We start from the raw sequence: 26,315 nt of genomic DNA, 5'->3' as shown, positions 1-26,315 counted from the left end.
TTTGGCTGCTTGAGTGACTTTACAGATTCAGATTATTATAGCTAATATAAAATATAAAGTAACTAATACAGGCATATTGACATGTAACTAGAGAATGCAATTCCTCAAGAAATTGCTAATGGGAATGCTTTATGCTGAAAAGCTGACGCTAAACTGCTATGCTGAAATGTAATGTGTAAGAAGAAAGTGAAGAATTTAGATTGAAATGATACATGCACACTGGGGGCTTGAATGTCTGATGAGAGAAGAAAAGAAAGTAAAAAGGCTTGGAAAAGTAGCAGAATATTTGAACTGCAAACTTTTGAACTAACTTGATGGTGAATGATCTGTCGCCATGCCAACGGCATTTGATGACATCCCATAATACGCTTAGATGCGTTTATGGCTGCATCGTTACCAAACCTGTGAAGTTTTGGGCCATTTGGAGCATTTTCACTGAAGTTATGAGAAAACCGTATTTCATGGCGAGCATTGTGTTGCCATGGCAACGGCATTTGAAGAAATCTCAAAACTGTCCCGTAGATGTCTTCACGGCTGGACTGTTAGCACACATGTGAAGTTTGAGCACCGTTTGAACATTTTCATAGGAGTTATAGCGACATTGTCTTTTATGGCGAGGGATGCGTTTCCATGGAAACGGCATATGATGAAACCCCATAATTGACGTAGAGCTGTTGAGGGCTGGACCGTTAACCATTATGTGAAGTGTGGTGCTGTTTTGACCCTTTTCATAGGCGTTACGACAACATCGTGTTTTATGGCGAGGGATGCGTTTCCATGGAAACGGCATATGGTGAGATGTCAGATTTGACGTAGAGCTGTTGAGGCATGGAGAGGTGATATACAAGTGAAGATTGTGGGACGACCGGACCGTGTCCATTGGAGCTACAGCGACATCGTGTTTTATGGCGAGGGATGCGTTTCCATGGCAACAGCCCATGGTGAGATCTCAGATTTGGCGTAGAGCTGTTGAGGCATGGACCGGTGATATACAAGCGAAGTTTGGGGGACGATCGGACCGTGTCCATTGGAGTTACAGCGACATCGTGTTTTATGGCGAGGGATGCGTTTCCATGGAAACAACATATGATGACACCACATAATTGACGTAGAGCTGTTGAGGGCAGGACCATTAACCATTATCTGAAGTCTGCTGCTCTGAGCATGTCAGTTGGAGTTATGACATCATCGTGTTCCATGACACAGGTGTTTATATTTGAGCTAACGACATGTCCAGAGATCAAAGGTTTCCATGGTGATCAAATAAATGTGGCAAAGGCTCAAATTTGTTGAACAACACATTTGTAACAGGTTTGTTAAGTACAATTTTGAATGCAGGACTTTTACCTGTAACAGATCTGAGTACTGTTTGTACCACTGCCCTGGCCCTGACGACCTTTAACCCTTGTGCCCTCCTCAGGCATTTTTGTACATTTTTCCTGACTTTTTTTTTTGATTTGGTGTTCATTTCAGCTGCTTTTGGCATGAATTTTTGCAAGAAGTCTTCTTTTGAGTCAAATATTTGAAATCCAATGTCGTTTACTCTTACATGTTTTGTATACTCTCGTGATGCATTTTGCACCCTCTGGACCCCTTCGTGGCAAAAATGTACACGCTCATAAAAACTGCTATTAAATCATCATACATCAATATTTTATTAAACTTTTTTTTCCATGAATCACTTGAACAACTTCTAACGTGCTCAAAACTACCAAACATTCAATAATGTTCAGGATTTTAACCCTTTAAATGCCTGTTTTATTATTTGAATTATTTAATTTCTCTTAAAAAAAAACACAAAAAATGAATTTCTTTCAATATAATAATTAGTACACAGTAAATTTCTCTGAGTAAAATTGACTCAAATTGAAGAAAATGTTACTCTAAAAATATAACATTTGGTCCCAACCTATATAGAGTAAAATGTACTCTTTCTTCAGAGTTGTATTTTTAGAGTTCATTTTACTCTATTATGTGCTTAGATTTGACTCTGCTTAATGGTTATTTACTCTATAGTGTATATTAAAAACAACTCTACTGCCATTTTACTCATAATAGAAGGTCATTTTACTCCCAATAGAAGGTAATTTTACTCCCAATAGAAGGTAATTTTACTCCCAACAGAAGGTAATTTTACTCAGAATAGAATAAATGAACCATAATGATCTTTACAATAAAAAAGGTCAATAAACCAAAGTGCTTAAGGAACATGAGTGGGCGTGTGTGAAGCTGACCATTGAGCGGCCCAACCAAGCAAGGAGGCAGAGGCAGAGAGTTCAAATACAACCCGGTGTGGGCATTTATTCCTCTTTGTGGTACAGGATACACAGCCTCAATATGACTGTCTCACGTGAACACAGTCACCAGCACCAAGGATCTCACACACACACACACTAACAGGAAAACAGAACCTAAATACACACAGGACTAATCAAACCAACAAGACACAGGTGAGGAGGGAGGAGAAACAGAGGGCACCAGGTGAACGCAATCACCAGCAACAGACAAGACGGGAGAGGGAACACTTTTCAAACTAAAACAGGAAACAGAGACAGACAAACTAAAACATAGACAGATTGTGACAAATATATGCATAAATGACATATAATCACATGCTTCCTGTGCAATGTTTTAGCGTGGAACAAATGAATATACTTCGCCAATAATGAAGCTATATAATCCGTAACGGAGACCGAGATCTATGGCCCCAGAGATCACCTCCGTTACAGCGTGGTCATGGTTTAACTCCAATAGAATTGACTCTGCATTTTTGATCGCACTCTAGAAGCTATGAGTAATAAATACACTCCAAAATGATTAAATATCACTATTTCAGAGCAAAATAGTAATTACTCTGGAAAAAATACTCACCAATATTTCCTGTGTAGAGGGATGGAACTTTGGTGGTTATTAGAGTCTTGGATGTGTCAAAGATTAGCAACAAAATTGATTTGACTGCATTATTAATTTTTACGTAGTGTCAGATACTACCTCTGGACACCTTTGTGGCAAAAATGTACACGCCCCAAACAGCTGCTATTAAATCATCATACATCAATATCTTTTTCTACTTTTCTTTTCATGAATCACATATACAACTTCTAACGTACTCAAAACTACCAAACATTCAATCATTGGCAGGATCTTAACTCTTTAAACGCCTGTTTAATTATTTTAATTATTTCATTTATCTCAAAAATGCCTCATTGACTTCCATTCAGACCACATTTTTTTTATCTCACTGCCATTGCAGTATAAAACCATGCTTTTTGTAATGTCAGCATTTCATTTAGAAGAAAAGTAGTGATATTTGATATTTCTACGCTATTCCAACAGATTACACCATTTTCCCACTGTAGGCCGATGCATGAAATTCTTACATTTTTGCCAGTTATATTATGGAGCTGTGTGACTACCAGGGGGCCCCGAGAGATGTGTGTGTGTGTGTGTGTGTGTGTGTGTGTGTGTGTGTCATTTCCAGCAGCAGACCAGCAGGTCCTGCAGCATGTGACCTGGTGCTCTCTCAGGTGATAGAACAACAATATTTTAGGCCTGTGCACAACGAGCACACACCTCTCCTACCTCTCCGTGTGTGTGAGAATCTGTAAGCATGCATGGATCATTTCATGGGTAAAAAAAGGCCATCTTTTGAGGGATGTGTTTGATGTGTCTTTGAAGAGCTGCTTGATTACTCAAAAACAAAAAACAACTGTTAGTGTGTTTATGCACCTGGCTGCCAAAGATAAACATGCAGTTTGACCAAGGGCTTATTTCATTAGTGAGCAGAGAAGGAGAAAGACCTGGAGCAAAGAGAAGGAACTCAAATGAAGAAGCATTTCAGTGCAGAGGAGACTTCAGAAATAATCTTGCAGCCTTCTTCTGCCAGCGAGCTGCAGGACTCATCTGAAGTTTCGAGGGTGGGTCTGACACTGAATGCTCTCTGGAGTCCAGCATTTCTTTGAGTTCCTCTGACCCTTCATCTGAAAGTGGAGAGGACACTGAGGGTCCGGCCCACCATCCACCACCACGGGGGGTTTTCTTCTCACAATCTGTGAGGACACCCTGGTTTTCCCCAGCTCCTGGGAGAACGACCTCCGTTCTTCTCTGTCCCCTCACTGTGGACGGGACCCTCAGTGTCCTCTCCACTAGAGTATAGAGTATTAGATTGTGACACCGTCAGTCAGAGAGCTGGAGAGGAGGGACAGAGAGCCTCAGGGCAGGTTCACAGTGTGATCTTTCTGGTTCATGAAAGTGATGAATGGTGCGTTCACGGTCCATCCGTGACAGGTGCAGCCCTCCCCTTGTTACGCTCTGCGCCTCAGCCCTTCTGATCCTGAAACAGGGGGAACTATTCCAGTGATTGGTGTTACTTTAATAACCAAACTTCAAGAGCTGTGGTCTTAAGTTATTGCATTTATAAAGTTTAAGTGGAATAGGGATAACAATAAAAGTACATATAGTATATATCCAAATATATGTTTGGAAAGTTGTACAAACAAACACAAACTAACTAGTACTTGAAATACTAGAAATTATTTTCCATTTACAAGGAATATAATACCAGAAAGAAATATTTCACAGTTTGAAGGCAAATGACGATGCATGCAAAACTTCTTGGAGACAATCCGGTCTACTGCCAGAGGAGGCAGCAATGCGACATGACCGGCTGCCGTGACGCACCAACGAAGAAGAAGAGATATCGCCCATGATCGTCCATGTGGCTCCTTCTGAGACAGAAACACTCAATGATAGCTTAACATCAACTTAATCAATATAATAAAACCAACAGCAGTGGTGGAGGTGAAGCTGCGAGCAGCTCCACGGGGAACTCAAGATGCAATGCGACGACGTAAGTGTGTTTCATCAGATTTAAAGCTCCTCATGTGCTAGGCTAGGTCTTCATGCTAACGATAGCTAACCGGCAACTATTTAAAAACGGATACATATATTATTATTATTATTAATAGTTTAGTGCCTACGTTAGCTACTTAACATATGGGGGTGAAAGGGTAGTCTTTAACAGTATTTGAGACACTTTGACACCAAGCTAGGGGAACCCATTATTTTGTATGTAAAATGTGACGCCAACCCATGTGGTTAAAAAGTACATTTTCAGGTTGTCTTGCTTGTATGTACAATTGCAGTGGTTTTAAAACGTGTATAGATCCCCCTTCTGGTAGAGTCGTATTTGAATTTATCTCGGCAACATTTATTGGCATTTCTTGTGTAAACAGAACTGGAATCATAGGAATCACATTTAAAATATCTCCTGAGCTTGCTACATGGACTGTTTGTTGAATTTGATATGAAAAATAAAATTAACTGAGGATATAAAGTAACGTCTACACACTGGTTACTAAATTAAGGCTATTTATATATGGATATAAATTCAGTGGCATGAATAGTATCTGAGACAGTCAATATGCTAGTTGTATGTCAAATGTCACGCCAAACTCCATTATAAAAAGGTAATTTAAACGTTGTCTAGCTTCTCTGTAAACATGCAGATTTGTCAGAACATGAGTCGACACACACATTAAGAAAGACGTTATATTTTATTATTATCTTATATTTTATCTTATATTTATTTACAGTACATCTTTGAAAAGTACAGTATATTATCATTATGTTTCACTTTCCTTAGTTTCCCAGCAGAAAGTGTTTACAGATAGATGTTTTTGCTTTGAAAATATTTTGTATTCATAATATGAAAATATAGTCTCTGGTTGCCAGCAGAGTCCTGTTGTGAAACCGGAAATGTAGATTACCCCAACGTTTTATGATAGAAATGTATGGTTGGGGTCCCCAGCACATAGAAACGGCTGGATGTCATGTCTTTTGTTGGGCAATTTGCACAATAAGCATAACACTGTTAGACTGTCACAGAAGTAATGTCTGATGATCTCCTAATAGGGTACATTTTTTCTGTAGTTATTGACATTGTAGCTCAGCATAGTGTAAACGAAGGATTGCATACCCTTCCCTCGTCTAACACGGTTAGCCTAGCCACCTTAAGCCTATCAATGACAGAAATGTAGCCAACTGACTACCTTTTATAAGTTTATTAGTACAACAAGATTATATAAAAATGCACTTTGTGGAATATTAACCAGGGAGTATGTGATTGCGTTTGAATTATATTAGAAGTATATTTTAGTTTTGCATACACACATTTACAGAGATAAATCCCACACAACATTTGGATAGTGTGATGCTGTGACCAGAAGAGTGTTGAGAGCTTTTTAAAAAAAAAAGTCACATGAAAGAATGAATATTTGGTGGACACTTATGCTGTAGCAAATAAAAAGGTTCCTAGTATGACTGTAATGTTTTGAATCTGCTTCCTGCAGGTGATCTGGGACATTATCGGGAACAGACAGTTCTGCTCCTTCAAAGTCAAGTAAGTCTGAATCTTAATCTGCTCAAATTCATGAATTGAATAGATAGTTGTGCAGCTAGTAGATGAATGTGTCACTACTTCAAGTCTCCATCTCTTTTTTGACTTGATGAAACTAATTGGACCTATGTACCTAAATGCAACAGTGTACTGTTAACTGCACAGATAATGGCCTAAGAAAACATCTTCTCTCCTCTTTCTGTCCAGGACCAAGAGTCAAAGCTTCTGTCGAAATGAATACAACATCACAGGGCTGTGCAACCGCTCGTCCTGTCCGCTGTCCAACAGTCAGTACGCCACGATCAGGGAGGAGAAAGGTAAACCCGTCATACACTTCCACTTTAAAGGGGCCTATTCTGGTCATTTTCAGGTTCCTATTAGTATGTAGTGTCTCTACTGGGACATGTCTCCATGCTTTAATGTTCAAAAAGCTCTTTATGTTTCTCATACTGCCTGTGCTGCAGCACCTCGTTTCACCCTCTGTCTGAAACCAGAGCATAAAAAAACCCCCAGCTCTGTTGTGATTGGTCAACTGCTTAGAGATGTCCTGTCCCTTAGCCTATCACGTACAATGTGATAGTGCGATAGTCAATAGAGGTGTTTCTAAGTGATGTCACCATGTTCAGGAAGTAAACAAAGTAGTCCAATGGAGGCGGTTCAGGCAGGGGGGGGGGGGGGTGTGTGGAGAGAAACTCCCTCTGGAGGGAACACTGGGATTTTAGCCTTTGCAGACCATTTATGGCGCGTTTCCACTACAGCGCGGAGCACGGTTTAAGAGGGCTGTGGCGTCAGCGGCCCGTTTTTGGTTGCGTTTCCACTTGGCCTAGTACCGGCTAGCGGGTCCTAATTCACAGTTTTTCTGGCCTCATAAAATCGTGGGTCTAGGGCCAGAGACAACGAGGCTGAGTCGGGCTGAGTATGCTAAACTAGAGAGAGGATCGCTGGCAAGGGGGCTACAACTACAACAAGATGAACATATTTGACCGTGATTTAATTGTAATACACGTTTCAAAATGATGCCGAAGTAACAACATACTGATACCGGTTAGTAAAAACCATGAATTAATGCTTTGACAAGTCTGCAGACAGACGGCAGGCGAAAAACCTTTTAAAATGGGTGTTTTCTAAATGGAGATTGGCTAAGCTAACGCAGTATATGCTCCGACCGTCCACACTCACAACAACGGCCTATACAGACATAAATAAAGCAGCGACTGTATTCACCATGACACAGGCAGTCTGTGGTTTGTACTTGTTTAACTTTTGTCTAGTTTCTGAACAGATATGAGGAGCTGTGAGCTCTGAGTGCTAACAGCTAACGGCTGTGTTGTTTTTCTGGGGTGCTCATTGAAGATGACGTCACGGCTCCGCCTACACTGCGTTACTATAGATACTACCCCAGTTCCTAAACTGTAATGGAAATGCGCCATAAAGTGAGCCAGTCCTAACGAGGCCTAGCCATACCGAGCGAGGCCGAGCGAGGCCGTGTAGTGGAAATGCGCCATTACATGCACAGAAACCTATAGAACACACTACAGGAGAGGGAAAACCTCCAAAAGCATAACAAATAATACAGACAAACAGTTGATTCGAGTATGAAACAAAAGAGAATGATTCCCTACCTAAACACGTTTTATTTCCTGCTACAGGTCAGTGTTTCCTCTACATGAAGGTGATCGAGAGAGCAGCTTTTCCTGCCAGGATGTGGGAGAAGGTGAGCTTCATTTCTTTCACAGTTAATGGGGTTTCTCTTTACCCAGAGATGATTCTACCTGTATGTTTACTTCAAATAAAACCTCATTTGTTAGAATTCACTTGGTTATCTGAAAAATACAGACTATATACAGATTAAGATTTACATTTGGACTTGTATGTTTTGCACTGCTATCTTTTTTTGGTGTGGCAGTAGCTCAGGCTGTAGGGACTGCGGGGAGCCGGTGGGTGGCCGGTTCAAACCCCGAGAGACCATAGTACGGAGAGTGGACTGGTACTTGGAGAGGTCCCAGTTCACCTCCCTGTGGTGGGGCCCTTGAGCAAGGCACCTGACCACCCCCCCCCCCAGACTGCGCTGTACAATAGCTGCACACTGCACAGGTCAAAGGGGAAGTCATTGGTCTGTTGGATTTGAGATCACTGTAATCTAAGTAAATGGACTTCACAAAAGTATATTCTTGCTTGGAAAATGTATTATTCCCTACTTAAGATTCGCTTTCTGGTGCCTTAGCGGCAGTTTTAGTTTGAGTTAAAAATTCAGTTTGATTTCTTTGTGTGTGTGCAGGTGAAGCTCAGTAGGAACTACGAGAAGGCTCTGGAGCAGATCGACGAGAGCCTGATCTACTGGCCTCGATTCCTCCGTCACAAATGCAAACAGCGCTTCACCAAAATCACTCAGTACCTGATCCGCATGCGCAAACTGGTCCTCAAGAGACAGTAAGTACTGTTACTGTGATGCATAGTGCTGCTGAACACTGCATCACACACCACTTAGGAAGTACTGAGCAGGAAGAAGGGCGCTCGGAACACACAATAAAGCACCCTAATGTTATTTCCATATTATTTTAGGAAAACTGGAAACATGTTACAGGTTTCTCACGGGGTCCTGTGAGAGTGAACTCAAGAATAGAAACTTGCCTGACCACAAAATCATATCAAATAAAGCTTTATTGATCCCAGAGGAGAAATCCAGCTACAGCACCAAGACAGAAACGACAAGAGGCAAACAGAGAAAATAAAGATTACTACATAACATGTTTTTAAAATTACATTTCAAAAATAGATTATTTGAAAACCAAAAGTATTTATACACAGTAGGTTTCCATCTCATCCTAACGTCAGCGTGAACACAACTTGAAGCTAACATCAAAAGCCCCTTCAGTGGAGAAATGTAGCGTGACTGGTGTACTGTGTTTCCAGGAGGAAGTTGGTCCCTCTCAGCAGGAAGGTGGAGAGGAGAGAGAAAAGGAAAGAGGTGAGCAGGAACTCCATGCTGTTCACTCCAACATTCAGGCTGCATCCACCTGTTGATTCTAATGTGTACTAATGTCTGTCGTCTGTAGGAGAAAGCTCTCATCGCCGCTCAGCTGGATAACGCCATCGAGAAGGAGCTTCTGGAGAGACTGAAGCAGGGAACGGTACGACACACACACTTTGAATATCTGTACATCGAGGCAAACTCAAGACATAGTTCACCTGGAACAAAACAATAACGTATTTAAAAGGAGATCAAGCAACTGCAGAGATGAAATGTTTACGTTTTAGATAAGATGCAGAGAGCCATTTAGAGACAGATTTCTATCCTTGTAATTATAGTCTGAGAGTCATCTGTTTATAAACGTGTTTGGTTAGAAACCTGAAATGTCTGTGGTTAAATCAAGTTTAAGAGACATTCTTCGACATAAACTGTCATAAAAACAGCAGTTGCTACCATGCGACTAAATGAGACGACTAAACGTCATCACAGCGAACATTAGCCGCCTTTAGCTTAGCGGTTGTGATGCAACCATGATGTAGTTCTCTTATAGCATCATGTTAGCTATCAGATATTGGGATTACACTTTAGCTTCAAAAACATGAAAGCGGTGTTAATATGTGGAGATTATCCTGCTGAACAAAACACGTGTCACGTTCATTTCATTTAATTGCTTCTGCTAAGAAAGACATTTCCGTTTTTGAAGCAACGTAATTTATGACGACAGCAGCACTGGTCGAGTTTGTCTGTAACTGTCCAAGTATTCAACTATGCCGTGTACTAGTTAGTAACGCTAACATACATTTGATTGTGTTCTCAGTATGGAGACATCTACAACTTCCCAGTTATCGCCTTCGACAGAGCTCTGGAGCAGCAGGATGAGGAGACCGAGGAAGAGGAGGAAGATGAAGAGGAGGAGGAGGAGGATGACGAGGTAATGAAGGATGCTTACATCAGATCAGCCTACACACAGGTTGCAGTCGAATAGTCCGTTTAGCTTAGGAACCTTCCTAACGGAGTGAAATGACCCGGAAGTCCCTCAGTGGCAGCCATGATAAGTGCCGTTCGAATTCTCTAAATGAAAGGAAAGGAGGTTTCAAACTTCCTTTATAACCTCCTTTAGCTTAGGAACCACTGGACCTCCCTAACCTAAAGGAGAGGAGAAAATGCTGCCCCACAATGCCTTGCGGCCGCCGCATTTGCCGTCACACAACAGTCGGCCGTTCACGGAAACAACCGATTATGACCGAGAAATGATATCATGAAAGTTACGGTGCTTATTAAGCATTTTAAAACGTATGTGGTAAGTTGCCAAAGTGCTTTGTTTTGAACGTTCATCAGTATTATAATCAAAAAGAGAAATATGAACGTTAGTTTTTACTGAAATGATCAAATAAAGTCAACATGTCACAGTCTTTACTGAGCTGTGTGGGGGTTGTTCAACTTTTAAAAGATGTTTGAATGGTGATATACACAGTGATAGATGTTAAGGACTAACGTTTATAATAAATACATTTGTATTGATTTTAAGATCTTTTCATACAATCATACGTATTGGGATCATATGTATTAATGTGGACCGGAGGGAGAGGGTGACGAGCATAAGTTTCCCTTTTTATTTCAATTCCAACTTTGGTCATGAAGAATATGTTTCTCTGTTGTCCCCGTTCATAAAGCATAAAACAACAGCATCAGAGCGCGGTGCAGAGTCTCTAGATGAGTTTACAGTAGTCCCTCGTTCTTATTAAACATCCCTGTTGTAGTCCGCTGTATAGAAAACTGTAGTTTCCATAGTTTCCCCACCGCAGCAGACGCACATTTATGACCTCCGCTGGCGCATCATAAACACGTCGGATAGTGAAAGTGCAGTCGATTCTCTAAAGTACCGCAGTCTCTTCTCCTAAATCCTTTTGAATTCTCCTATCCACTATCCCTTAACTCCGTGACGTTTCACTCGGAGGTCAAGGGATAGACGATAGGAGCTGATTTTTTGGAGTATTCGACCGCAACCACAGACTACACACACTGTTTGAGTTTCTATTCTTATGTGAACTTTATCCTTGTGTCTGCAGGGCGTTGGGAAGAGCGAGTTTGTTGCAGAAGAAGAATTGGAGGAGAGCGACCTGAGCGACTTTGAGGTGAGTGGAGTTCAAAGGACAAATGTTTGTTTTCGGGGTGTACCGAATAGTTTGAACCTTTAAAAGATCCATTCATGACGTTGAGAGAATCAATATTTAAATGTGTCTTTGCAAAGTGTTTAAAAACCCTGCATTGGATAAAACTAATGTCAAAACTAATGATTTCAAAAATAAACCAAGGATGCAACATTACTCCAAATGAAAAGGGAAAACGATCATACAGAGGGCTTCCCATAGTAATATCCATACACTGAGTTTCACAGAGTAGGGCATTAAAACACGTCTTTTATCAAATATACCAAGTGTGAGTTTAAGCATGTTTAAATTGAACAACAGAAATGTTTTTGATCTGAATGTTTTTGTTTCTTCCCTCAGGAAATGAATAAACTGAAGACGAGCAGCGACGAGGAGGAACAAGACGATGAGGAGGAGGAGGAGTCCAGTGGAGAGGAAGAGGAAGAAGAGGAGGATGAAATGGAGGTCGAGACAAAGACGAAGGCCTCCTCCAAGTCTAAAGGCAAATCTCCAGCCAACGGCTCGACAGTGAGGAAGAAGCGAGCGTACGTGGAGATCGAGTACGAGACAGAGCCCGCCCCCAAGAGCAGAGCCACGTAGTGATGTCACTTCCTCTGCTGCCAGTCAAACTGCCTCTGCTGAGGTCATCAGTTTGCTCGTACAGACTGTGAATGGAAGTTTGTAAAAGGACACACAGGACGGATCTGACCTGGAATCAGATCAGAATATGAAACACCCAGAGTGACTTTAACTTTATTTTCTGATTAACATGGAGTTTTAAAAATGATTGCTTTATTTTCTTTTATATGTGATGTCCTGTTTGAAAACACAAAATAACAGATGTCAATAAATCCATTTTGGGAAAAAATGTAAACCTGCTTGTTAACTGTTTCTATAAATATCTGAATACTTCACCCACAAAAATGTTTTTTTGTTTTATTCCTTATACTTTTGCTTGACAGTTTGAATACAGTAAAGTACTTCTTGTATTGCTTTCTTGCTGAGAGTTGGATTGATTATCCAGCAAACTGCTTAGCTTAGCATGAATCCAGAAAACTATCACTAACTCTTATCATGATATATCTTTATATATTTTGTATATGTATGAAAACCAGACCCGGCGCCAGAACAAATCTACAGATTTTCATGGGAGGGCACACAAAACCGTCATGTGCCACGGCCAGTGGCGGCGCCAGAGATTTTCTTTTTTGGGGGTGCTGTGGGGTAGCTTGACGTTTCATAGAGGGTGCTCAAACATTTAGGGTTTCCCATTAATGTACCGGGCGCTACAGTGGAATGTTCTACTGCAACACTCCCCACACGCACACACACAGTGTACCCGCGACTGTTACGATGAAGGCTCGATAATCAGCTCACGGCATATAGGTGTAAGCAGAGGTAAAGTGCTATTTTTATAGGTGGTGTGTGGACCTAACCTCCTTTAGGGGGTCCTCACCACCTCTAGGGGGGTCCGGGAAGATTTTTTTTTAAATATTGAAGTTAAAAGCATCAATCTGGTGCACTTTGAGAGCAACATTGAGAGATCTATGGATACATCTCTCAACACCCATATGAAACAGAACTGTAAACAGATTTACTTTTTCTTTATGGATATTTTACAAATCACTCCCCTTTCAAACTATTCTTGTTTTACTGTCATAGTATTTCAGACCTGTTTTTCATTTATTACTCGTATATTACTATCTGCATCACATACATCGTAGCATTAAAGTTCACAGTTTATTTATAATTAAAAAATATATATTTTGAATTTTTATAAATAATACAAAACGTGTTTATTGGGGGAGGGCAGGAATGTCAAATGGGAGGGCCTGGCCCACGGCGCCGGGTCTGATGAAAACCCTTAGTAAAAATGTTTTGTGACATTATTCTTGAGTGACTACGGAAATGTTAATACTAAACTTTTCCTGACTTTGGTACATACCAAAGTAGAAAACACTAAATAATATTTAAAGAAGCACAGAAAGGCACAGACGTAAATACAGTATATACTTTATTTACAAAAAACGAAATCACCGTGGCAGGCAGTACAATAAGCTACAGCTGAAGAAAATCATTACGGAGTTAGAATATAAACAGTCAAAGAATCATAAAAGCATGATTTTACTTAGGCAGACATAAAACAGATCACAGAAAAAATAATAAAATGTACAGAGCGTTTTACAGCCGGCCTGCAGGGTTAAGAGTGGAGAATTGTTGCTAATGAAAACATCCTGAATTTTAAAATACATTTTTTTAATTCAATAACAGTGCCTCGAATGGCCGATTAGTGTAATGATTTATAATGTTGTTTTTACAAGAGGATATCATTTTAAAAACTAAATGTACATTTATCGTTATGAAAATAAATGTAGCTTATGTTGTTGATGCTCACAGCTGTAACTCAAGTCAGGTATTTTAACACTCAATTATTTCGTTTCATTTCCTCACATTTTTCCATAGAAAATGGTGAATATGCTGCAACAACACTGCTGTTGCGTTTTAATATATATTTGAACATTATTTTAATAATTAAATGCTTGTGTTTTCCTTCTGCGGTCATGGCAACTTTAAAATGTAGATTTACATTTTTGTATTTATTAGTTTATTCCACTCATGGCAATAAAGTGACTTGAGCTTATTTTTGTGTAAGCGAGAAAACACTTATTTTCTCTGTTTTGTCCTTTATTACCCTTACCATAATGTTATATTTATATATTTCACAACACTTAAATTAAATGTTTTTAGAAACTGTAATGTAGATAAATAATTAATCAAATGTTTGCAATAATAAAAAGGAAAAATTTAAATACATTTGGGAGCGAAATAGGTTAAAAATAACTATAGGTATTTATTTGACTGAATATAGAAAAAAGAAATCACTTTATTAATTTGATTTATGAACACAGCATCATATTTTTAGGCTATCAGGCTATCATATGTTTCAAAGTTCCATTTGTTGAGTATGAATATTGTTGATCAGTGTGTTTTCCCTGCTGGAGAGACACTGATCATAGGATGTCATCTGTCCAGCTGATCCATACAGTGTATATGTTTGATCCATCAATAAGAGCAGAGTCATATCAGGTGAAAGCTGCATTCATCGATTTATTTTTTTAAAACACTGAATCCAACAACTGACACATTACATGTTATACTGTGTGCGCATCTGTCGGCTTGTTTTGGTATATTTCTCCCCTCTAGTAGCCACAAAATCAAATAATTCAGCTTTAAAATATTTAAAAAGTATAAGATAAAGTTTAGCAGAGCTACTTTGTTGGTGTTTTATAGCTAATGAGTGCTGGAATGCTTCTCAAAGAACAACATTTACTGAACAATGCAGTTAAATAGGCTGGGAGAACTGGATCATGTAGCGCCGGGATCACGCTCTACAATCCCTATTTATTAATTTGACATTTAATCATTTAGTTGATGAAAGCACTTTAGGGTGTCAAGGCTCCGTCAGATCACGCTTATAAGAAAACAAAATGTGTTGGAAGGCAAGATAATGTCAGAATAGAGTGGTGCAGTAATGAGTCCTAAACCTAGGAAAGGACTTCTACCACTTCCTGTTCCCTCGTCTTGAGTCAATGGTTTTTTGAACGTGTTTGCGGTTAGTAACGTGAAACAAGGTCTGTGGTTAAAACAAGAGATCTTCACATTTTGTCCAACGACATAAAGCACGGCAGTAAATACCCCACTGGTAGGAGCTTATTTCCTGCAATATGCCGAAATCCCATTGCTTTTTGTTGAGACAACCCTTTGCGATGCTTACTTCTGGGTCGGCCTTCAAAAACAAGTCATCACTGCACCACTCTATAAGTCTCTAAGATATGTTTTGGTTGCAAATCTTCTGCTTATTCCGCTTTTAAGAACCGGAATGCAGAGCCGTTAAAAAGAAAACTGAACATACAAAACACGTAAAGGTAGCAATAAATTAAAATCTGTGTTGCTTCCAGTTTTACCTTTCCCTCAATACACACTGAACCAGGAGGGGCACGAAGCATGGCCACTAGAGGGAGCTGTGACACCGAAAATAAAATGTAAATATATATTGAAAACATGTTAGAAAACAAAAATCAACATGAACAAGAAACATTTGAATAATAAAAATCTATCCTGAACTGGATCCCCCTGCAGGACCAGTAGTGACATTCTGGTTCAGGTAGGTCATTTTATTCTTCATCATCACCTTCATCAGATCAGTTGGTTTACATAAGAACCTTAAATAAGCTTAGGTTATTGGATTGAAAGATTTAATTTTTTTGTTTTGTTTTTTTAAAATGCAAAAAGTAGAGATTAGGGATGTTGTGTTTTGGGTTTCTGTGTGAACAACGTTTCTTAGAGTTCTTTAGGGATCCACTGGGTTCCTAGTGACAGAATATTCAGTCTCATTTGGCCAGGAAGGGTTTTGATGTCCTTGATTATTATTCTATTTTCTTTCAATTAAAATTCTATGCGGGGCAGCTTCCAAGTTTCTGAATGTCATTCTCAGATTGGGTCCGATATAATGTGTGCAGAATCACTCCGTATGGAGATGCTAGCCATGTTCTTAAGCCTTGTCCAGTATGTTCTGTCAAGCTGGGAATAAAGGAGGTGATTTAGACATGATCAAACCAAAGTACAATGAAGCTTTAACGCAATTCTATACAGTTTGGGAACTCGCGAGAGATGTTAAAGAAAGACTGAACAAAACTGAACCAGAGATATGTCGACTTTTAATACATAATATGGGACAAACTCAAAAACCCTGGATCCTACATTTTTCGCAAACATAGTACAGTCTGCTTCTAGACACACCGTGACTTTCTAACGGCAGACCTTTCGTTTGTAACTCAGGCGTTTCTTTTAGAGGGTCAATCAGTGCAGGCCAAAGGACATTTAAGAAGTGAAGTGGTTCCAAGTATGGAGTAGTGCCCATTAACCTGCATTTAAGAGAACTGGTACACTACAGGAACACCTCCAGATACGCATTCCACCACAAGAACAACAGATTCAAAAGTCCACATCAGCAACTTCAGTGTAAATGCGTCCACATTACCGACACAGTGTAAATGCAATGGGTCAGAGGTCAGAGGTCAGAAGGGCAGTCGGTTCATCTATCGAGTGTTTGGAAGTTAATGCATGAGAAACAAGTGAAACAACGAGGTTGCTGTATGAAATCAAGCAGAGCGAGAAATGTTTTCTGTGAAGAAGGAACCCCGAGGACGAATGCAGACATTAACGCAACTGTTAGAATTCATGAATTTGAAGCAAGAGTTTTTAAGAGTTGGATTCAACCAATGATGGGCATTTGGGTGATATAGATTCGATTATATAGCTACATTTGAACTGAAGGTGGTCCTTGATTTGGACCTGAATCTGTCAATAGGAATGTCCAGAGTTGGAATTATGGTGACTTGCTCTTTAGGACCAAGGTTGATGGACTACCCTCACTTGAGACGGGTCAATGCTAGTGGAAGATAGTTGTCTGGTGTCGGGCTCTCCCATTCTCATCTATCTTTTGGCCAAGAAAGCCTGTGTGTGGGTGAACGCGGTCTCAGTTTTTCTCACATGCCACTGTTTGTGTTTGGGACGAGGGGAGTCTACATTTGAAGGAAGCTAAACATTGAGACTGCAAGCTGGTAAGGGCATCTAGACTTTGACCAGAGTTCTTTCATAATCCGAGGCTTTGTCTAATTCAATGTCCAGATTTCAAACTAAGTGACCCCTTTTGATAAAGTGTAGTCCAGTTTTGGGTTGTTGGTTGATTCAGATTCAGGCTTCGCATCTATATTTTCATCAGTGTTCTTTTGTGACCACGATATTCTTGAAATTTGGACAACCATCATATGACTCAGGCCAACAGCACTCCAACTTGGGAGGTCCTGAGTGCAGTCAAGTTTTTGGGGGAAAATGTTGGGCTGAAAATGGGCAGTGATGGGACTGGAATGAGACCCAGCATGTGTCATTTTGACAGTGATTCAGGGGGTCCTGATTTGAGAGTTGTCCAAAACTGATCCGAATTTGAGAATGACTGGACGTCTGGAGAGGTTCTCCATCTAGTTGAGGATGTCCTGATTTAACCAAAGCTAGTGATGTCTGATTGGGTGGAGGATGGCCGAATCTTTGTCTTGAGTACTAACCTCAGGTTTGGAGTCAAAACAGTTGGTTGGACTGTGTTGAACGTAATCCACCTAAATTCTGTTTGACGCACTCTTAAGAAGCATGTTAGTGCCTGGTGGATCCCTGTGTATCTTTCTGCCTCCGTCTGTCCGTCCACCGGTCTGTTCTATTGGTCTGTAGTTCCTGTCTGTGGTTAGCAGCTGCAGCCTTCTTTGGCCGGCTGGCTGTCGGCGTTAAGGCGGCCCCCCTGCGGAGCAGACGGTTTGTGCTGGACCCCCGACTCAGCAGCGTTCAGGTCCAGACTGCCGTCTTGGATGTTCTGGTATATCCTCTTCGCTGCTTCCAGGAAGGCCTCTTCCACATTCTCCCCTCTGAGGCAGAAGAAGGAACACAACATTTTCAGAGATGAATAAACATTCAGTAAAGAGTCTTACAGGTAGATCAGATTCAGAACTGTATTGGTATACACATGGCACCAGTTGCACGTCAGGTAGTAATACCACAAGTAAACTCTTCTCAAATTCAACTCAACATATGTCTGTATCTGCAGCAAATGGAACCTAAAGTATGACATTATTAGTATTCCCAAAAACAAATGGCTCTATTTTAAGTGTTTAACGTATTCTATATATTCTTTTTTTCGGGACGTTATTCCTGATTCTTTGCTGTCCGAGCAGCATCTGAACGTTGTCAAGGTAGAGCTCATTTAAAACAATGGTATAAACTTTTAGGTAGTATTATCTATAACAGCGTATGTTTAACATATCAAATGTTGTTCTGAAAATTACTTAAGCGGTCATAAATGGAATAATAGTAACAAGTACAAAACAACTTACCGTTTATGGTCAAAAGGGAAACAAGAAAAAATAAAAACTCAAAGTACCTCAAATGTGCAACTTAAATAGTAATCAAGTAAATGTTGTTCGTTACTTTCCACCGCTGGTTTTCTTTTATTTGGAAAACCTTATGAAAATAAAACACATTTATCTCTTTCAAGGGATCTGTTTCAAAATGTTTGAGTGACAAGACCTGTGTGCGAATGTGGATATATATGGATTCATACTTTTTTTTTAAGTGTGTGAATGATTTTGCAGCTGAAATTGTATGCGTTTTATCAAAAAACAATATTCAAAATAAGACACTTGAGTATTCACAGGAAAAGGCCTATCATGCTGAAATAGTGTGTGCATGAACTTACGTTTTTGCGCTGGCCTCAAGAAACAGCAAACCTGATGAAAAACAGGGAGTAGAAATCTGAGGTCCTGTTTTCATCTTAATTTGAACATGTTGCTGCTATCTCTCTTTCTCTCTCAAAGAGGTCACACCAAAATAAAACCCTTCTCACCATTCTCTTCAGCAAACTGTTTGGCCTCCTCGTACGTCACATCCCTCTGAGCCTCCAGGTCAGCCTTGTTACCAATCAGAATGATGACCTGGACACAGCAGTCAGCGTAGTTATTGAACAAATATAAAAATGCATGATCAGTAGCAACATTGGCATCAGTATGCTGAGGTCAGTGGCGGCTAGTCAATAGAGTATTTGATGAAGATGGCTGCTTGTGTAAGTACTTCTGGAGAATCCGGACTTCTGTCCCAGTTTATATTGTATAAACTATGTCCAGGACAAAGTGTTTCTTTCAAAGTTAATGGAGATTATGGAGGTATGCCACACTACCCACACAGCTGACTTAGAGCAACTATTTCTGTGTGATAATACACTACTCCTTCTGTAAGAGTTACTATATCTAATTCAATAACTAGGCTGGTTGATTAGACTTCTCACATTTTTAAGCCTCAATTTGTCCTTTAGCACTGTTTGCCATGTTTTGTTAATGTTTGTTGTGTAATGGGATTCCGGCATGTGCGCGCGCGTGCGTGCGTGTGTGTTGTTGTGTTAACTCACTGTGTTGGGGTTGGTCAGGTTCCTGGCATCTGTTAACCAGCTGCTCAAGTGATTATAAGTACTTCTCCTGGACACACAGAGACAAAAACAAAGTTATTCATCAAAGGATCAAACTAATATGAAACCTCCCACACTAACTCCCCTCTCCCGGTCAGTACCTGGTGATGTCGTACACCATGAGGGCCCCTGCGGCCCCCCTGTAGTAGGACCTGGTGACGGCCCTGAAGCGCTCCTGACCGGCCGTGTCCCAGATCTGCAGCTTCACTTTCTGACTATTGACCTCCATGATCCTTGTCCCGAACTCCACCCCGATGGTGTGAGGACAGTCTGCCATGACTGCACACACACATCCAAAATATTCATTATTATGACAGTTTAACCAGAAAACAGCCAACAAAACAGGACACTGCTTTCTTCTTCTTATTTTCCGTGAAGGTATATCATTTGATATGAACTAATAATGTACTTTGGGCATTGATTCACACAAACAACTGTTATAATAACATATTGCATGAATCCAACCTTAAAATTTGACCCAGACAGATTATTTAATAATAATCTAAACGCTTAATGTACATTATCATTTAATCACTTATTCAGCTTCAAACAACTATTATACATCAGCCGATTGTAAAAAATGCACTTTCAATATTCTTTCAAATGTTAAAGGATTGAAAATGATCATATGGTGGATGGAAAGGCACCTAATGAGTAAGAGAAGTTGGAGGAGAGTGGAAGAACAGAAGGAGAAAGAACTCACATTTTTTCTCTGTGAACTGGTGGAGAAGACATGACTTCCCTACTCCCATATCACCTGGAGAGAGAGAGAGATCAATTAAGTTGAGTGTCTGGAGGGAACATAGGGATTTTAGCCTTTGCAGACCATTTACATGCAAACAAACCATAGGAAAGGGAAAATATGCATATTAGGGCCCCTTTAATGTTTGATTTGAATATCCCCATACTACTAAAATCAGTTAAAATAATTCCATTGTTGTGTTTTAGTTTAGTGCACGGGTCTAAACACTACAATTCCCATGCACCTCAGCAGCAAAATTAAAGGTCTGTGATTGGATGTTGTTTAATAAAATGCAGAGAGACGCGTTTAACTTAGCTACATTTGTTTTGAATGTCCAATGGCTTCTTGAACTTATTCTTTATAACAGAAGAACATTATTCAGAATATTAGTTCAGCAGAGTTTCGCATCCAACTGTCGTCATCATTCAACACAAAAAACATTTAAAAGAAAACTGGATATCATGTATTTGTTCCACTCCTCACACACTACAGGCCTTTAGATGTTAAAACGCGAGCTAACAAGCAGTCAGTCCCAGACGAGTCATCCGTGAAAAGTTTCACTTCTCAGGAAATACTTTTCACGGAAATAAACCCGAGCAAATATCCGTCTGAAGGGTAGAACATCTATTTAAACATGGTGCCTGGAAAAAGGAGTATGCACGCGGAAATATTTCAAGGTACTTATATAAATTATGTCAAATGACTACGATGGTCCTATAAAAACTATTACTACTGCTGCTTCAAATATAAATATCTTGTTTTTGTATTTAATACATTTGCCAGTTACCAACTTACTTAGCAACAAAACAATTTACATCAAGTGTTCCTTAGTATCCACGAGGTGAAGATAACTCTTACAAATATTTATTGTAAAAGGAGCAATACTGCCATTAAAATCACTCTGTTGTGAATACTTTTGTACTTTTACTTGCAACAAAGAGGAACATTTACTTTACAAAAAAGGTGAAAAATACTTGTGTGTACTTTCTATACTTTTATACTTTTTAAGTACAATACCACTACCAATAAAATCTGAATCTGTTCAGTATTCTTAAAATATGATACAAATATATATAATGAAGTAAATCAATATTTTCCTCAGAGATATAGTAGAGTAGAACTATATAATGCTGCATACTTATTAGTAAATGTACTAATAATCCAGCTGGTTGCAATATTAGTACATTAGTAATATTAGTAACTAGTAGTAAGTAATATTAGTTGCGCTACCTGCAACAGAATGCAGACAGTGACAGTACAAAATACAAGAATAAAATAAAAATAGAACATCATTATTTATTCAAACAAAGGGAGTTAAGTAAATATTTGCAAGTTGTATGCCAATAATCAACAACAATACACGTGTACAATTGTGTGTATATTACAATATATTCAGTGGTGTATTAGTATTATAAAGATATGAATACTTCAGAGGGAGTTTCCCTCTCCCCCACACCCCCCCTGCTTGAAACGCCTCCATTGGACTACTCTGTTTACTTCCATAACATAATGACATCACTATTTAACACTTTCTATACTATTGGCTAGCGCTCCAACACATTGTATGTGATTTGACTGGGCTCTGGTTTCAGACAGAGGGTGAAAAGAGGTGCTGCAGCACAGGCAGTATGAGACAAAGAAAGAGCTTTTTGAACATTGAAGCATGGAGACATGTCACAGTAGAGACACTACATACCGATATGAACCTGAAAATGAGCAAAATATGTGCTCTTTAAAATGATCACCTGACTACCCGAGCGTACAAATAATACATAAACAGCATGGTCACCAGAGGCCTGTACTACGAAGCCGGTTCAACATAACCTGGATATGTTTGAGTTACCCGGCTTACCTAATCCAAAACAAACGCGCTCTCGCTAAGCGGTCCTACGACGCTGGTTATCAACTCGTTAACTCAAGCCAGCTTTGCCCTATCTAGTTATGTGCGCGTTCACATAAAAGGGTTAGCAATATTTGACCAATCACAAACATGGACAAGCGTACTGACAGCGCAGCGTCATACTTCCTGAATGAAAAGTGAACTATAATATTAGACAAATATGAAGACGTTAAACTTTAAACATCCATGACTTAAACACTTTATCCAGGATCAAAGCCACATAGCTGCACCTGCAAGGTGAATACAGCTGGTAAAAGAAAAAGCGTTTGAATGCGTACATTAACAGTTTTATGATATCACTGCTGCCCCGACACGAGTGGATCTGACTTTAATTACATTTGACTCGAGTGTTTCGTCAACTTAATGTGTTGCTTAAAATAATACTTCTGCATACAGTATGTGACACTGTGAGTGTTGCACGGCCAGATATGGCTCAAGAAGCTGACTCAGATAAGGAAATATATGATACATTATGATGTGATATGATATGAATGATAATGGGACACATCGACGTCTGCACTCACAGTGCCGCGGACTGTAGGCTACGTACTGTTACTTTGATCCGGTTACTTATGTTGTGGCAGATATTTAAGTAAGCTTTCTTAACGCTAATGTTATAATAGTCAGATTGCTCTGAAGATGGGAGGGGATATTCTATTAATGTTCACAGTCAGTTGATTTTTGCCGGCCGTCTTTCCTGTAACGGCAGTTTTTCTGTATTTCCTCTATCCTGTAATATGACTTGATCGCTTTAAACTCTGCATACTGAGCTCTGATTGGTCAGCAGGCGGTGCTTTCACTGAGTTGATCTCTTAGCCTGCAACCTAACCTGCTCCGGACCAGGCTAGCCGTTCGGGCATAAGTTACCATGGAGATCTAGCCCGCCAAGAAGAGAACCAGCGTCGTAGGACCGGAAACCCAGAGTTCTCCCTGAAGTTAGCTCGCTAAGCAAAAATCCGGCTTCGTAGTACAGGCCTCTGGGCTGTACGTTCTTGCAAGGTGCAACTAGTCAAATGGACCACCCTCACACTAAATATGAAGCAGTCAAGATCCAGAGGAGTTGTTAAAGGTCAGGAACGGGATCATTTCTGGGGTAAGATGACCATTCAAAGTATGGCAGGCAGATCACGGGCATTCCTGTTATGATGATCTGTTTGAGCATTTTGTTATTATACTTTTTTTTATATTGTGAGCGATGTGAGGGAAATTAATTAATTTGAGAGACACTTGGACTGTGAATAAAACGAAGATACTAGGACAGGGTTTATAGGTATTTATGTTTTTCCATTTGTGGGATGCCATTGGTTTAGTTAATTATTTAGTTCGGGATTCTGCAATGTTGTGCGATTGTCCCTGTTTTTTGTTGTTGTAACACTTCACATATTATCCCTTGGATTATTTTGAGATCTCTAAATCCATTACAAAATCTATCAATCAATAATAAAAAAAATATATTAAAAACGTTTGATATTTTTTGTAAAAAAATCTTAGTTTATAAAGTAATTAAAGCTGAGCAGAGTAGAAGAACCAAGCAGTGTGAAAAAAAAGAAAGAAAGAAAAATACAAGTACTTCAAATGTATTTTAGATTACTTGAATAAATGTACTTAGTTACATTCCATCTCTGGCCTTTTATGTATGTATGTACCAGACCCCCTTCAGTGTATAAATCCAACTTACCAATGATGATGTATTTGAAGATGTAGGAGTAGTTGTAAGGTGCGGCTGTCATCTTGATACTGGAAAAGGAAAACAGGAAAAGAGGTGTGAGTTCATGCACAGAGTCCACATCAGATCACACTTTATCTGTGAGTCACAACGCTGAAGTCAGCTTCTCATTTGCTGACATTGAATATCCTCAATTTGTTTGCCTCTCTTACTGCACGAATGTGCATTGGACATTTAAGGTAGTTTGGGAGCTTATTTAAACCCTTGCAAATTGTAGAAACATTTTTATACATGTAAAAATGCGAAAAAAAGGCAATTCTACATATTTTTTTACACAACTAGATCACATAGGATCAGGTCCCTTTGAAAACATAAACCCATAAATGTCAAATCTGGACTAGATGATCACAAATACTCGTTAATACTTAGTTTCAGACTTGTACTTTTTGTGAAAATGCGCAGAAGGGAGATTTCACTCGCTTTTTTTTTACACCTAGACAACATTGTACCAGGTCCAGATCATAACCCACTATGCCTAGACTGATCATAAGGTCAAGGTTTAAATAAGAAAGTCTCGCGTGTTTTGTTTTGTTTATCTTGCTAATTCAAAAATAAAATAAGGCAAAGGTTTCACAATTCTGAAACTGTGTTTAAAATAGCCTCTTTGCTTCCCTGGGATAATATAGTCCAGATTTGACCAGTCTGAACATAGCTGTTACTGATCTGGACCTTTTCTAAAGTGGTCTAAATGTGCTAAAAAAGAGTCAAATCTATAACTGAGCAACAAACAAAAGGAAACAGTCGATTGGGCTAACACACAGCTAGGCTAACAAACCGAGCTTAGCTTTTAGCATGAACCGTTAACCGTAATGACAGTCACGCAGTGAGAACGCAGTCATCTTTAGCAGAAGTATTACACAAAATCAGCTGACTTCCCTCTCTGATAAACCCTCTCATTCCTTTTTCTGTTAGCTTAGCTCTAGAGCTAACCGGCTAACAGCTGCAGTGCTGTCAACGCCTTGCTAACAGGCTAACAAGCAGGAGGCCAATTTTATCAAAACTACAATTAATAAAGCACAAGACAGCAGGGGTGAGGTAAGATGCTGGCGTTTTACCTTCGTCACGGCTGTTTATCCAACTGGTAAAACTGATATATCTACTGGTTAGACGGCTGGTTGTATGTAGTTAGCTGATTAGCTTAGCCTGGTGAACCGTCAGGAAACCTTTCCTTCCGCGATACTTCTTCTCTAGCGATAAACACGGGAAACACCGCGAGACTTACAAGTGTCTAGCGCTGCCCAGCGTACGAGAGGACAGTATCACAGACTGATGGGAAACCAACCAAGATTGAGGTACCTTTATTATAGTATAGCCCAGTTAAGTTAAATTAATTCGTTATTTTTATTTCAACATAAATATGCCTTATGTATAAAAGTGTAGCAAAATGCTCAGCGATGGAAGTAAATAGCTACAGCTATCCAATAAATGTCCCGTTAATTAAATCCATCCAAGTGAAGAAATAAATACAATATTTATCTCAGAGATGAAGTTATGTCAATGTATGACCCAACCCAGGTTATGTACAAGTTCTTTAGAATTGTACTTGAAATTATTTTTTTAAAGTACTCAAATCTAAATAAAGACACCCTAAGCCAAACCTCTGACATACTTTGATGATGATTTATATACAGCTATTGCTAATTTTACAGCAGAACAGTTTACCACCTTATACATTCAATTTTATGAAGGTACAATTATTCAATTATTGTATAAGAGTTTACTGGAGCTGGACGGCTCCAGCTGCACTGTCACACAGAGCGACACAGGAAAACCTTCCTGCCAACAGCCATAACCCTTTACAACACATCACCTGTGGCCAGCAGAGAACTCACTGCACATCGTTTCAGTTAGTTTAGTTTCTCCCTCTCCAGCAATGAACATTTTGCACATCTGTAATTGATATATTATATGCTTCTGTAATACAGTATTGGCCTTTCATATAACTGTCTCACTGATATCTAATTATATATATATTTGTGGTTTATTTTCCTTTCTACTGTAGATATACCGTATACTTGCTGCTGTTAATTGTTTTATCTCATTGTTATTACGTTGATACCTTTTTTCCACCTTTAAAGTTTTTTATTCCTGAACACACTGCTGCTACTGTAACTAAATAATTTCCCCTTGGATCAATATCTATCTATCTATCTATCTATCTATCTATCTATCTATCTATCTATCTATCTATCTATCTATCTATCTATCTATCTATCTATCTATCTATCTATCTATCTATCTATCTATCTATCTATCTATCTATCTATCTATCTATCTATCTATCTATCTATCTATCTATCTATCTATCTATCTATCTATCTATCTATCTAGCTGTCTGTCTGTCTGTCTGTCTATCTATCGGTG

The 26,315-nt window shown here is 39.4% G+C and overlaps 2 protein-coding genes and 1 non-coding gene across 3 annotated transcripts; 2 read left to right on the top strand and 1 right to left on the bottom strand.

Annotated features, from left to right (window-relative positions):
* The first annotated feature begins 4,232 nt into the window (after positions 1-4,232).
* Positions 4,233-4,333, top strand: LOC117473256. The gene has a single exon (XR_004555005.1). It is a non-coding gene; the product is annotated as a small nucleolar RNA U13 (small nucleolar RNA).
* A 335-nt stretch (positions 4,334-4,668) lies between these two features.
* On the top strand, positions 4,669-12,392 carry mak16 (MAK16 homolog (S. cerevisiae)). The gene is made up of 10 exons (XM_034118738.1): positions 4,669-4,849; positions 6,351-6,400; positions 6,605-6,714; positions 8,047-8,111; positions 8,676-8,827; positions 9,311-9,365; positions 9,454-9,528; positions 10,186-10,299; positions 11,438-11,503; positions 11,879-12,392. The coding sequence occupies exons 1-10, from the start codon at positions 4,835-4,837 to the stop codon at positions 12,116-12,118; spliced, it is 942 nt and encodes a 313-aa protein (XP_033974629.1). The 5' UTR covers positions 4,669-4,834; the 3' UTR covers positions 12,119-12,392.
* Positions 12,393-13,515: 1,123 nt separating this feature from the next.
* On the bottom strand, positions 13,516-25,193 carry LOC117472457 (ras-related protein Rab-14-like). The gene is made up of 8 exons (XM_034117643.1): positions 25,007-25,193; positions 23,904-23,962; positions 20,287-20,340; positions 19,685-19,862; positions 19,527-19,593; positions 18,969-19,056; positions 18,822-18,852; positions 13,516-17,994 (listed from the first exon to the last, which is right to left on the bottom strand). Exons 2-8 carry the CDS (start codon positions 23,953-23,955, stop codon positions 17,817-17,819), a joined length of 648 nt encoding a protein of 215 aa, XP_033973534.1. The 5' UTR covers positions 23,956-23,962; positions 25,007-25,193; the 3' UTR covers positions 13,516-17,816.
* Positions 25,194-26,315: the final 1,122 nt, after the last annotated feature.

Source organism: Trematomus bernacchii, unplaced genomic scaffold, assembly GCF_902827165.1.
Source record: "Trematomus bernacchii unplaced genomic scaffold, fTreBer1.1, whole genome shotgun sequence".
NCBI lineage: Eukaryota > Metazoa > Chordata > Actinopteri > Perciformes > Nototheniidae > Trematomus > Trematomus bernacchii.
This window is presented reverse-complemented; position numbering and strand designations above follow the sequence as displayed.

What these genes read in the sequence shown, in the direction of transcription:
- mak16 (XM_034118738.1), top strand. An exon ending in TTCTGCTCCTTCAAAGTCAA is followed by an intron (nt 6,401 to 6,604) that starts GTAAGTCTGAAT and finishes CTTTCTGTCCAG; the next exon opens with GACCAAGAGTCAAAGCTTCT. An exon ending in AAACTGGTCCTCAAGAGACA is followed by an intron (nt 8,828 to 9,310) that starts GTAAGTACTGTT and finishes CTGTGTTTCCAG; the next exon opens with GAGGAAGTTGGTCCCTCTCA.
- LOC117472457 (XM_034117643.1), bottom strand. Translation starts at nt 23,955, where the DNA reads ATGACAGCCGCACCTTACAACTACTCCTACATCTTCAAATACATCATC. An exon ending in ATGGTGTACGACATCACCAG is followed by an intron (nt 19,594 to 19,684) that starts GTACTGACCGGG and finishes CTGTGTGTCCAG; the next exon opens with GAGAAGTACTTATAATCACT. An exon ending in ACAGTTTGCTGAAGAGAATG is followed by an intron (nt 18,853 to 18,968) that starts GTGAGAAGGGTT and finishes GTTTTTCATCAG; the next exon opens with GTTTGCTGTTTCTTGAGGCC.